The 14,272-nt window shown below is 33.9% G+C and overlaps 2 protein-coding genes across 2 annotated transcripts; both read left to right on the top strand.

The window, feature by feature from the left end:
* The first annotated feature begins 1,420 nt into the window (after window positions 1–1,420).
* On the top strand, window positions 1,421–4,496 carry LOC122585467 (AP-3 complex subunit delta). The gene has a single exon (XM_043757594.1). It carries the CDS (start codon window positions 1,464–1,466, stop codon window positions 4,266–4,268), a length of 2,805 nt encoding a protein of 934 aa, XP_043613529.1. The 5' UTR covers window positions 1,421–1,463; the 3' UTR covers window positions 4,269–4,496.
* Window positions 4,497–5,587: 1,091 nt separating this feature from the next.
* LOC122585446 (glycosyltransferase BC10-like) lies at window positions 5,588–7,527 on the top strand. The gene is made up of 2 exons (XM_043757578.1): window positions 5,588–6,627; window positions 6,829–7,527. Exons 1-2 carry the CDS (start codon window positions 6,043–6,045, stop codon window positions 7,465–7,467), a joined length of 1,224 nt encoding a protein of 407 aa, XP_043613513.1. The 5' UTR covers window positions 5,588–6,042; the 3' UTR covers window positions 7,468–7,527.
* The last annotated feature ends 6,745 nt before the right edge of the window (window positions 7,528–14,272 follow it).

Below are 14,272 nucleotides of genomic sequence, written 5' to 3'. Positions count from 1 at the left end.
GTACTGGTATTATATCAATGAAATCGGTACAGTATTTGGTTATCATTTTAGAAATTTGGGTTGCTTTCGGTTTCGGTATTTGTCGGTTTCAGTAAGATTCCGTACCAAAAATCATCATATTAAAAAGCAATACAAATAGTACAAGTCTATATAAACAAAATGTACAACTTATCTTTATCTTTATGTTTACTCTTATATAATATGGGGAGTGATATAGCTATCTACAACAAATGTACAAATTTTATTGTACAATGTACAACTGTATAATGCAGCTATTGTTGTATATGGTTGAATTTTGTTGTAGCAATATCATTCCCCATATAATATGGAAACCCCTTTTTCTAAATCTTAAATTACAACTTTGAACTATTAAAATTACTCATCTTCTTTATTCACTTATTTAAACATTTCTACTTAATATACCTATAATCTCAATCACTTATTTTTCTCTCTCTCCTCAAATCTCAACCACTTATTTTTGTCCTCTCTCATGCATAAACCATTTTATTCCTCTAATTCATTTAAAAAATTTTATCTCAAAAACCGGATATCAATAAATTATAAAAATTATACTAGTATTATTAAAATTTCATGCTTTTTCATTAGAGATGTCATTCGATATACATTCGACGAAATTTTAAATTCGAAGACGGAACCCGTACGACTAAGTTATTTGGCTATCATACTCTATGACTTGTCACTTCCTATGACCTATCACCCTTACCATCTCACCGCCACAACATGCAGTTCTCTCGTATAGAAAAAAAAATTATACAAGTTTTTAAGTCTAAAGAATTACTTTTTTTACTTTTATAATTTTCAATTTGTCCGTCTTTTTTTCAGACTTTTGTCAAAGCTTTTGTATTTAGTTTTTTGACATCTACATTTAAGCTCTTATTTTACCATCAAATATTGTTTCTATCTTTAAACATTTAGTTTTGATTAATTATTTTGTTAGGTTAAGTATTTGTAAGTGTAAGTAACTTTTACATTTTTTCTATTGTGTGAACATAACTTTCATTTGGTTCATTGTATGTAATTAACCCGCTAAATTTGAACAATTAATGTAAAATGTTAAGGTTGACCAATCAAAAAGTTCTACGTGGCAGCTCATATGGTGTGTCACGTATACACTTTTACATTAATCGTTCAATTTGATGGTTGATTACATACAACGAACCAAATGAAAGTTACATTTACACAATAAAAAAAATATAAAAGTTACTTACATCCCCGATACTAAACCCTAACATTGTTTCGTGAAATATAAAGTTTGTTAATGACCTAAAATAACCAAAAGTACTTAAGTTAAATAACCAAAAGTACAAGGACCAAATAAGCATTTCCTAGTAGCAAAAAATGAAAACACGACAAACGGATCCGGGGCCCCGCCATCACAATCCTTCCTTCCAAAAGGTTTATCAGAATTCCGATCAAAATTTTGTAACAATTCCGTCAAACCAATGTCCTCCTCCACAACCACCGCCGCCGCCGCCGCTACTTCTTCTTATACACTAATGGACTCACTATTCCAACGGACACTAGACGACCTAATTAAAGGCATCCGTCTTCACACAAATAGCACCTCCCAATCCACTTTCATTTCCAAATCACTTTCCGAGATCCACCGCGAAATCAAATCAACCGATTTACAAACCAAATCCACCGCTCTTCAAAAACTCACTTACCTTCATTCCTTACATCATATCGATATCTCTTTCGCCGCTTTTCACGCTATTGAACTCACATCTTCCACTTCTTTCTCACACAAAAAAATCGGATATCTCGCCGCTTCGCTTTCCTTCCGTCCCTCGACCGACGTTTTACTTCTTTTAACTAATCAGTTACGAAAGGATTTGAAATCGGTTAATGATCATGAGGTTAGTTTAGCTTTAGAATGTCTCTCCGTTATTTGTAATGTTGATTTTGCTAGAGATTTAACTCCTGAGATTTTTGTGCTTTTGAATTGTAATAAGAATTTCGTTAAGAAAAAGGCGGTTGCGTGTTTGTTAGTTTTGTTTGATAGGTTTCCTGATTCGGTTAGGGTTTGTTTTAAACGGTTAGTTGATAGTTTGGAAAAAGAGGAGGGGAATAATTACGCCGTTTTGTCGGCTGCTGTTGGCGTGTTTTGTGAACTTGCGTGCCGTGATCCGAAAACTTATCTTCCGTTAGCGCCGGAGTTTTATAGGATTTTAGTTGATTCTAGGAATAATTGGGTTTTGATTAAGGTTTTGAAGATTTTCGCTAAGCTTGCTAAGTTAGAGCCGAGGTTGGCTACTAAGGTTGTGCAGCCAATTTGTGATCATATGAAACGGAGTGAGGCTAAGTCGTTGGTGTTTGAGTGTGTGAGAACGATTGTGACCGCGTTTTATGAGTATGAGTTTGCGGTGAAGCTTGCAGTTGAAAAGATTAAAGAGTTTTTGTTGGATAGTGATTTGAATCTTAGGTATCTTGGATTGCAGGGGCTTTTGCTTGTTGCGCCAAATCATTTGTGGGCGGTTTTGGAGAATAAGGATGTTGTGATTAAGTCGTTGAGTGATGTTGATCGGAACATTAAGATGGAAGCGTTGAGGCTTGTGATGTCGATGGTTTCTGAAGATAACGTGGTCGAGATTTGCAGGGTTTTGATTGGTTATGCGGTCAAGTCTGATCCTGAGTTTTGTAATGAGATCTTGAGGTCAATTTTGTCGACTTGTTCCAGAAATGTTTATGAAATTATTGTTGATTTTGACTGGTACGTGTCGCTTCTTGGCGAAATGGCAAGGGTTCCACATTGCCAAAATGGTGAAGACATAGAGTATCAGCTGATAGATATTGGTATGAGGGTTAAAGATGTTAGACCAGATCTCGTTCGTGTTGCACGTGATCTGTTGATTGACCCGGCTTTGCTTGGGAATCCTTTTATTTTTAGGATTTTATCTGCTGTTGCTTGGGTGGCAGGGGAGTATGTTCGCTTTTCAAGGAATCCCTTTGAAATAATGGAAGCACTACTACAACCACGCACTAATCTCTTGCCACCGTCAATAAGAGCTGTATATATTCACTCTGCGTTTAAAGTACTGAGCTTTTGCCTTCATTTTTTCCTTTTTCCTGACACAACCACAAGTTCTTCATCTTTCTCAAATCTTGTTGATATGGAACCAGGTTTCGTATATTCGGAATCTGAAAAAGAATTTCCCCATACAAATGCCGAACGTTCTACAATTTCTTCAAGTTTGAGCAAAAAGGATACATATACACGGGAATCCATTTTAAATGTGTTGAATGTCATTATAACATTTTTAAGCCCCTTGGCTGAAAGCCATGACGTTGAAATACAGGAGAGAGTGAGGAACCTCCTTGGTTTAGCCCGGTTGGCACAAGTAGACATATTTTGTGATGGTAATCATAAGGAAAAGATGGTGGATCTAAAAACTAGTATTCTCATCCAGTTGATCAACGATGCACTCATAGAGGATCTTGGTCCAGTTTCATTGAGTGCTCAAGAGAGGGTACCTGTTCCAGATGGATTAGTACTTGAGGAGAATCTGAGCACGTTGGACAGCATATGTGGAGATGCTCAGTTACCAACATGTGAATCGTTCTCACTCATAAAATCTAATTTCTTACCAAATGATGGTGATTCTCTTTCTTATCGTCAGAATGAAGAAGAAGCAGAAACGTCTCCTGTTGAATCCACATCTCTGCTTGCTGAACATCGAAAACGACATGGACTGTTCTATCTTCCTTCAGATAACAGTAATAATAATAATAATGCATCCACTAGTTTCCCGCCTGCCAATGAGCCTAACAATGAAGACAATGATGTGAAAGATCTGGCTAAGCTAACAGAAGAATCTCTGGTGCTAAAAAGGAAGCCAAATCCAGCTAGGCCAAGGCCTGTTGTGGTGAAACTTGATGAGGGAGACAGACTCCCTACTGCAATAACAAAAACTGAATCAAATGATGATTTGATCTCTGGAGCTGTGAGAGATGTTCTTTTAGGAAATGAAACTTTGTCACAGAGCAATCAGTCACATAAGCCATCAGGCAGAAGAAAGAGCAAAGATAAAGTGGGTGATACTGAAACTGGGAGTTCTAGTAAAAGAAGAAGCAAATCTCGTAAAGAAAAAAAGAATCAGGATTCAGCTAATGTTGATGATAAAAAAGAAACAAATGGTGAAACTAGTAAGCAGAAAAGTGGTGGCAGACATAAAGTTAGGCAAAGATCTGATGGAGGTACCGAAGTGGCTTTTACGAAACCAGTTATACCAGATTTCCTTTTATAGTTTTTGGATAAGTTGAGTTGATATTTCACAAGGTCAGTTTACTTTTTGAGTTCCTGTATTTTTTCTCCTTGTTTTTTGTATGCTTGTATATTTAATGTTTTTTGAAGACATGACTTGTGGAGTTGCTGTTGCCATAGCAGTAATTTTGTGTATAGACATTAGTGTGATACGAATTTATCATGAAAAGTTACCAGTTTTTTCTTCGAAAATATGTTGACGTTGCTAGTATGATCCGTTATTTTTGCTAGATCACCTTTTATATCTCAGTAATTTGATTGTTGTAACTAGACTGCAAACAATTTTCTTGTCACAACCCTTTTTCTAAGGGCCAATTGTTTTAAAAGGTACTGAAATAGGCCCCTGAAGACCGTCAGGCACGTAAACTATTTTTCTAATAATGTGAGGTCTAAGGTGGCAAATTCTATTTAAGCGTAAATATGTTACCTAAAGAAACTGATTAATTTTGAATAACATGGGATGTACAACAAATAGGGAGTTAAGCAAAATACAGTTCTGTTATTTTACTGGATACACAAATTGCACATCTAACATTTTTTTTCCTAAACACTTTATACGTTCCGACTTTTACGTTTTTGTGGCCGGGGGTCCTTTTAGAAGTAGTCTCTCTACCTTTGGGTAGAGGTAAGACTGTCTACTGCCCACCTCCTCCGTACCCCGCGCAAGGATTTGGTACGGTTAGTGTTGTTGTGTTAGCTATATATGTATGTTTTTATTTTGTCCCATTGGATGTAATAAATTTTCCAAAGTTACAATGTAGATAATGTACTTTTAAATTCTGTACCAATATCAACGTATAATACTTGTTCACTAAACAATACTTTCATTATGGTGGCCTGTAATTTTAAGATTAGTTAGTGCAGATAGTCCATGTATGCATTTTCTGTCAATATCAGATTAAATTTTGAAGTATTTTGCATACGGTTTTTTTGGGTATGTTACATCTGAACAAAACTTGAAAGTAAATTACCTACATTTGATAGATTTTCAAAATTCATTACCCACCAGTTAAAAAAAATAATTATATTTATAATCTATAGCTAAGAAATTTCTGTATTTCTCTTTGTGTTTGCTTCAAAAAACAGAGAAATTTCAATAGTTATTTTAAAAACTAATTCCTTGGATTATCTTCTTAATAGTCTCCTCAAAGTCAATATATAGACCCAAAAAAAACTGAAACTTAACAAAGAATAAGACATATTACAGGCCACCCTTAATTTGTGGATATAATACCTCCTTAATTTTGGACTAGTGCCACTCTCATCTCTCTTTCTGGCCCATGCATCTTTTTCCTTGTTTCCTCCATCATCATTTTGTTGGTTTTGGTGGCATCCAAACGCTAGCTTCAATTAATCATTGTGTCAATTTTTATCACAAGAAGAAAAGAACCCCCATTTTATATAAATTTTAGTAAATTTCTGGATACATCACAAAGTTGTTGAATAATGTCCAGGTGATCATCCCTGAAGATGATTAGAATCTTGCATCATCTAATTGCTTTCATTTTGTATTTCATGAGGAGACTTATTCCGGGCATATATGTTTGTTTTCGAATGCCTAATGGTCATAGCTTTTCAAGACAACATAATGTGTTGATGATCGATTGAGATTTATATTCAAACGGGGGGATTTTATTCGTTCATAGCATTGAATAAGGATAGAAATTCGTCTGTAAATAATATTCGATAGTAGTCTAGTTCAAATTAATATATACACATTTCTTGTTTTGGTTCTTTTCGATTTATTGTCTCCCTAGATGAAGAAAGAAGTCCGTCAAATGCACCTAAAAACATTAGCCCTTTATTTTTTGATACTTGTATGTGGTATAGGGCTTGGGGCAACACTAATCTTTTGTCTCTATAGTATACCCTTAACATCGAAACCAAAACAATATTTCTCGTTCCAAGACTCCTCTAACGCCTTTGAAGAGCAACCGGGAATCTACACTATAAAGTCTGGAGGTCTTAACCAAAAAGAGAGCAGCACCCCCACGAACAATAACATCATCAGCAACACTACCAACGAACACATTAAAGAAAAACCGAAGGTATCAGAACCACCACAGCCGTCTGTGTCAAGTGCATTTTTACATAGAATGAAAGATGAAGAGTTGTTTTGGAGAGCATCAATGGTTCCTAGAATACGTACGCCACCATTCAAGAAGATACCCAAAGTTGCTTTCATGTTCTTAGTAAGAGGAAGATTGCCATTGTCTCCACTTTGGGCTAGGTTTTTTCGAGGCTACAAAGGATTTTACTCAATTTATGTTCATACTCAACCATATTTCGTTGGTGAAGTGGCTCCGGAGTCTATGTTTCAAGGCCGGAGAATTCCAAGTGAGGTATGCTCATCCTGCTGGATAACATGTCTTTTTCATTTCACTTTAAGTTTGGGTTTTGATTTATTGCTGTTGGGAAAGACTTTTTTTTTCCTATATATAATTTTTTGTTAACATGAACAACACTTTACGTAAAAATAGAAGGCAAACAGGCTTATCATGAACTGAACAATATTAATGCAGTATAGCATATGATGCGCGCAGGTCGTTACTTGGGGAGAAATAAGTATGGTGGAAGCCGAGAGACGCCTATTAGCTAGTGCATTACTGGATTTCTCTAATGAAAGATTTGTCCTCCTTTCTGAGGCTTGCATTCCACTTTACAACTTCTCAACCATCTACCCATACCTCATTAACTCAAAAAAGACATTTGTCGAGTGTTATGATAAGGAAGGGCCAGTAGGGCGCGGACGATACAACAATCACATGGAACCAGTGGTAACGTTACGACAATGGAGAAAAGGGTCTCAGTGGTTTGAAGTTGACCGTCACCTAGCGTTAGAGGTCATCTGCGACAAAAAGTATTACCCTTTATTTCGAGATTACTGCAAACCCGCTTGTTATTCAGATGAACACTACATTCCGACGTTATTGAATATAGAGTTTCCACTTGAGAACTCAGACCGAACGTTGACTTATGTTGACTGGTCGAAAGGCGGACCACATCCCTACAAGTTTGGAAAATGGGAGGTTTCGGTGCCTTTGTTGAGACAAATGCAGAATGGAACCGAGTGTTTGTATAATGGAGAGCCCACACGGGTGTGCTTTTTATTTGCTAGGAAGTTTGTACCAAGTGCTTTGTTTAGGTTATTAGAACTTGCTCCCGAGATAATGCATTTTTGAAGTTAACATGTACTCACATCATTCATTTTTAATCAAATGCAATATATATTCTTTGGTTTTGTGGGCATAACGTGAAAAAGCAAAGCTGACAATCTTATGCAGATTTCTGTTGATTTCGTCATATTTTATTTCTCGATTCTTTTAAAACGGGTTTTGAATTATCAAATTATGTATGTATCTATATGTATATATGAACGTATGTCTCTCTAATCATTGGGCCTATTCAATATAATAGGCCCAATATGTTCACTAGTAGTATAATGGGCCAAATGGGCCTTATATATTGGTTATTCACTTGAATGAGTCTATTGGGCTTTATATCTCATCTGTTATCTCATTCAGCCTAATAGGCAGCAATATATTTCTCAACCATTGGTGTAACATGATTCAAGATAAGTATATATATGTGTACTGTATCTTTGTATGTGAATGTGGTCGACCTTTCTCTCAAACAAGTCTCTTGGGCCTTAACTTTTGTGTTGTTGTCTCATGTAGGTTTTACCAATTCATATAGCTTAGTATAACATTTTTTTATAATTAAAATAGCTTAAAACTATTTATACTCAATATAAGTATATAAATTGTTACTATTGGAGTACCACCACTTAGGGAGGAGAGTCAAAAATCATCAAACACCACGGTGCTATCTTAATCTTAATCTTAATCTTAATCTATACTATAAAACAGTTGAACTAATGACTTATTAACCAATTAAATCGCTCAATTTCATCAAATTGACTCTTGCTTATGTCATCATTTAGATAACTATAAATAAAAAAAAAATCCTAATATCATTATATATATATATATTATATCTATATTAATTTGTAGAAAAAGTCTAATAAATTTACATTTTTTGTTTTCCAACAATAATTTACACTTTTTAGTCCTAAATACTTATTTTATATATTTTTTTAGCCATCAACTTGAGATGATTTTCTAGAAAAGTTTAAAAAAGTATTTATATTTATTTTTCTAAAGTTACAATTGTTAATCAAATCAAGAGTCCTAATTGTCATCAAAGACATGTGATTGAAATAAACCTATTCGTGTTATGGGTCGGCATCATAATCAAATACATATACTTGAATAAATACAAGATCACAATTATTTTTATATTTTAATTCTTAATTATCTTTCATAATAAGATCACATTATTAGTACAACTGGTTTTAAAAATTCCATAATAGATAAATTATTGTAGTATGTGCCTTATGGAATCACTACGACAAATAAATGAATCAATATGTCTCAGCTGATAATGACAGTGACTTGTGATTATTGTACTACAACTTGCAAAGTATATGCACTTAGAACCGTATATCTTCAAAATTATAAGCTTTTATGAATTAAATGTATAAAAATCTAATTTTGATAATATCGTAAACCTTGTGTAAAGTGTTGGACACGAGTCTAAAATCTAGTATATGTAATATTTGCAACATAAGAAACCAAATAATATATAAACAATGTTTAATTAATGGCGAAAAAGAAACTATAATCGTAAGCAATTATCTCATTTGTTCTCCTCTAATCTTCTTGAGTTGTAAAAAAAAAAACCAACATGGATAAGGAATTGATTATAAGGAATTGATTGTTCATGAGTTTAAGATCATAAGCAACATCAAATTGAAATTAAGTTTTAGGTATTGGGACCCAAAACCTGTAAAAAACGGCATTGAGAGTTACTTTACTTTACTTTACTTTACTTTTTATATCAAAATTGAATAATTATTAAGAAGAGAGATGTATGTTGGTTTAACATTGATGCAAGAACTTAACTTTTATATTAAATATATAAATATAAATTATATGAGTAATTAATGTACTATATAAATAAAAAATAAAAAAACTTAAATTAAATGTATAAGTGAATATTTAAACTTTCATACTAAAATATTTCTTTAAAACTAATAAAAGTATATTATAAATGTAAAAAAATTTTGCTAATGAAAAAGTAGTCGCTGAAGTCGTTCTTAAGCTTTGGAGGGAAATAATTTCATTGCGAGCCAATCAAAATTTTTTTTGTGACACTGTCGTTGCCAAAGTCGTAGACAGATAAATGGCGGGAAATTTTTATGTAGACCGGATAACAAAAAAAAAAACATATCAGCGACGACCTGAATATTTTTCTTTTTTTCTAATTTAAATTGAAAAAAAACTATAAAATAATATTGACTTAGGTTGTCGCTAATTAAAAATTGACTTTATTTGTCAAAGTTGTGACTTTTTATCGTTTTGTGGGCAAAAAATGTCATCACCAGTAAGTTCGCTGCCCAAAACGTCATTTCTTGTGGTGATTATTCCTCACCATATGACAATTGTTTTTATAAATCTTTATTGGAGTATATCTATTTCGGATATTGTAAATCTAAAAATCAGTTTTGATCTTGAACATATGCTATTAATTGCTAGAATGTTACCCATACGATGCAGCGGAACCTTAATAAAAACCCGTAGATTATTGTGGTGATGTTCTTTGGTAGCCAATGATGGTGACAGCATCGTACGACGAATAGCTTTAGTTTCTCTTAAAGCCGTAGACAAAGGTAGAAGTACTATATTGTTGACACAATCCAATCCAATTCGACCGGTTTCATACACACTATTATAATGCTAGTAGGGTATCCTTTTTTTTTGTTGTCAATACAATTTTGTTGTAATGAGTTACTCGTATTATGCAACCATGGTTGCTAATTACAAGGTATTATTTGAATCTCAAGGTATCAACACAGCCAGCAACAATCTGCTTTTCAAAACACTATCCAAAACCAAAATCAACAAAATCAATCTCTTGAGTCTTGTTTACTAATTAAACTACATGATATCAACCTCGACACAAACCTTCAGATTCAATACAATTCCGAGATTCAACAACAAACCAGCCTAATAGAAGACACATTCCTCAAAACCGAGTAAACCCCAAAGTCTACTTGTTTTTAAAAGGTTGTCAAATCCTATGCTTGTTCAGTCGTTCTATATACATCTTTCAAAAACATGCTTTATAATTAAAAATTAAAAATAGTAATAAATTTTTATTGTAAATCACAACTTAATCTTTAACATAGATATAGTTGAATCAATATCTAAAGGAAATAGTCTACCTATTTTCTCAAAATGCAAGTAGAAAAGAACCTTGTTTTCTTACAAATGTTCCTTTTCATAGAAATATATATTCCTTGAAAGGCGATGAATACTAAAGCCTGTAAAACGGTAGCTGTTAAAGCAGATATAGTTTAACAAAGAGAAAAATCCATAAAAAGGTGACTTGGGTATAGAACCAACAAAACTACGTCATTTCAACAACAAAATACCCCATAGATAAAGGGAGTGTATGGCTGATAGATACCCAACATTGGGTATAGAACCAACAAAACTACGCCGTTTCAACAACAAAATACCCCACATAACATTTCTCTCCACACCCATCCATCTCCCTCCTCTTTTCTCTAATTTTTTTCTTCTTTTGGCGCCATCCCCACATTCTTTTCTCCCCTGTTCCAATCATATGACTGCAAAAGAGGTACACTCTTTTATTCCTACATGTTATTTATTACTACTAATGATAGATGTTAATTTAAAACTTTTATTCTAGATTATTACATATCATTACGGCATAGGTTTTCATTTAGGGTTAAATCGTGATAAATTTACTCTTTATAACGACATACTTTTTTCATTTAGGTGATAAATCTTGACAACGAACCAAAAAATAGGCAGGTTGATGGTTTAATTGATGATATTGATATCAATGGTTTTTTAGTCGAAAATTATTCGGTACATGTGATGGAACCTAAAAATGAGGAAACGGGTGACACTAGTTTAACTGATATAGGAAGTGACCGTGAGAGGGAAAATATTGAAATCGAGAATCTTGGATATTCAGAAGATGAAAATGGGCCGAATGATGATAATATTATTGGAAAGGTGTTTGATACACTTGAAGATGCATATACATTTTACAATCAATATGCATTTGTACATGGGTTTGGCATACGTAGTCATTGGGACTTTAAAAATAAGACAACGAATGAGAAGTATCGAAAGTTGTATGTGTGCAACAAAGAAGGTTTTAAAAGGTTGAAGCGTGGTAACCATAGTGGGGATTCAAAGAAATCTCGAAGAGAACTAAGAACAGGTTGTAAAGCGAGACTCAGAATTTCAAAAACAAAAGATGAAAAATGGTGTGTTGATGTTTTTAATGATACTCATAATCATGATTTGAGTACACCGACAAAAGTAATGAAACATCGTTCTCATTCTAAGCTTCATCGCTCAATGGCTTGCAAATCCCTTATGATGGATCTTGGCCAGTCTGGGTTAAGACCTTGTCAAATCAAAAAGGCTGTCAATGCAATAAAATCTCCATTTGAAGCTCAAGTCACATCTAAGCAATGTGTTGATGTTTTGTCTCAAAAAAGAAAATAGTACAAAGGCAGAGAGTTTTATGGGTTAATCAAACATCTTCAGAATAAAGCGAAATTGGATACTAACTACTATTTTCAAATAGACTTGCATGCTGATGGGTCTCCTAGAAATATATTTTGGGCTGATTGAAGATCAAGAGATGTGTTTTCAAAATTTGGAGATGTTCTCGTGTTTGATGTTACATACATGACCAATCGATTTAAGATGCCATTCTCTCCATTTGTGAGAGTGAATCATCATGATCAATCTATTCTTTTTGGAGGTGCGCCGCTAGAAAATGAAAAAGAAGAGACTTTTCAATGGCTATTTGAGCAGTTCGCCAAATGTATGTTTAACAAGCATCCGACTGCAATAATAACCGATCAAGATATGCCTATATGTAATGCAATTGCTAAAGTTTTTCCAAACACTCGGCATCGCTACTGTGTATAGCACATTAATAGACATGAGTTGGAACATCTTCGAACGTTTGCAACCCGTTTTAGTGATTTTCAAGAATTATATAAACAATGGTTAAAAAGTGATACAATTGAAGAATTTGAAACGCAATGGGAAGTTATCTGTGCCAAATATAACTTGCAAAGTAGTAGTTGGATGATGGAGATGTATGACCAACGAAAACTTTGGGTTAAAGCTTTTTTTAAGGATACTTTTTTGGCTGGCATGACAAGTAGCCAACGAAGTGAGAGTATCCATGCTTATTTTGATGGATATGTTAATTCTCAGACCATGTTAAATGAATTTGTAATCCAGTATGATAAAGCTGTTGAGAATCGAAGAATTGCCGAAGAAGACCAAGACTTTCAGACCATGAACACGATGCCGGTTCTTTCCTCTGTTCATCCGAAAGAAGCAAAGGCAGGTAAAGTTTATACTAGAAATTTTTTTAAATTTTCAAAAAGGAGTGGATAGAAGCAACCAATAACTTAACACATGAAACTATATGCAAGCGTCCTGAATTAACTACTTATTGTGTTGGGCAGTTGAATATTGAAAAAAAATATTGGAGAGTTGTTAAGTTTTGCCACTTAGATAAGGTGGATGTAAAATGCTCATGTGCTATGTTTGAAACATTTGGGATTCTATGCAAACATATCCTATATGTGATGAAGAAAAAGAATGTTGAAAGCCTGCCTGATCATTACATTTTACCTAGATGGACCCTTGATTCCAGATACAAGGTTAGTAATGGCAGTATCGGGCTTGAAGAGATAAATAATGAGACTGGAGTTAGTGCCTTAACTTTATGGTGTGTTCATGGAAACTACACCAAAGCGATTGATCAAGTCAGAGACTCCCCTTCTGAGATAAAAAGACTTAATACATTTTTGGTAAAGTTTCTAGAGGATCAAATGGCTCGTAAAAAGCCAACAAAACATCAAGACACAAATAGAGAATCGAGTGGGACAATTTCTCAAGTAGATGCAATGCCACAAATGTCTGTTCGGGATCCTAGTCTTGCCACTAACACTAAAGGGCGTCCAAAAAATGCGAAGAGAATCAAATATTCCATAGAGGTGAAGAAAAAAAAAGACATGTTCTTATTGCAAGGAGGTCACTACATCACTGGTTGTCCTGTTAAGAAGGTCGATGATTCGTTGTTGAACAAGGAATGATTTTTAAGTGCAGCTACCTATAGAGTAAACTAAAATGCTTCAATAAGTTTGTTGTTTTTGGTGCAATATGTGATGCTATTTTAGCAATTTATATATTTTTGGTTTAGTTAAAACGTTATCAGAAACATTTATATTATCATGGTGGAATTCGATGTCTTTGTAGCTTCCTTTTCGGTTCATTCGTATCATAATTTGGCTTATTGATGTTGCGTATGGAACTGGTCAAAACCAAGTGAAGAAGTATGAAAGAATGTGGTGAATATACTGTAAACAGTAATCTGAACAATCTTAACAACAAATGATACAGGTTAAACGTCTACAAAGTAGCTACAAGATCTTTTTTAAATTTTACAATGGGCATAGCCATTTGAAAGTGTTTCATGGCTTCTTGATAACCATTTACTTGCATCTTCCTCTTAAACGTCTCGAGTATCGAACTTCACTGCATTAGCAACAAGTAACTAAACCAGATTATTTGTTTGAACTCATTAACTTGAAACAACATTATTCCCCTTAGCAGCTCACAACTTCACAATTGTAATTACGTGAGTAACAATTTTCATAAAGGAATATCATCAAACACTTTCAATGCACTTGCCACAAACAACTACTTTTACTATATTGCCCTCAGTTTAATTCTACCAAAACTAATTACGAGATTTTCACTTTAATGAATTGCACTCCAAATTCTTTTATATAAGATACACCATACTTTATTGACTAAAATACAATCAAATAACCTTAAAGTGTAGATCGAATGA

This window comes from Erigeron canadensis, chromosome 1 (genome assembly GCF_010389155.1).
Source record: "Erigeron canadensis isolate Cc75 chromosome 1, C_canadensis_v1, whole genome shotgun sequence".
Lineage (NCBI taxonomy): Eukaryota > Viridiplantae > Streptophyta > Magnoliopsida > Asterales > Asteraceae > Erigeron > Erigeron canadensis.
Note: the sequence above shows the minus strand (reverse complement) of the source record. Positions and strands in the feature narration are given on the sequence as shown.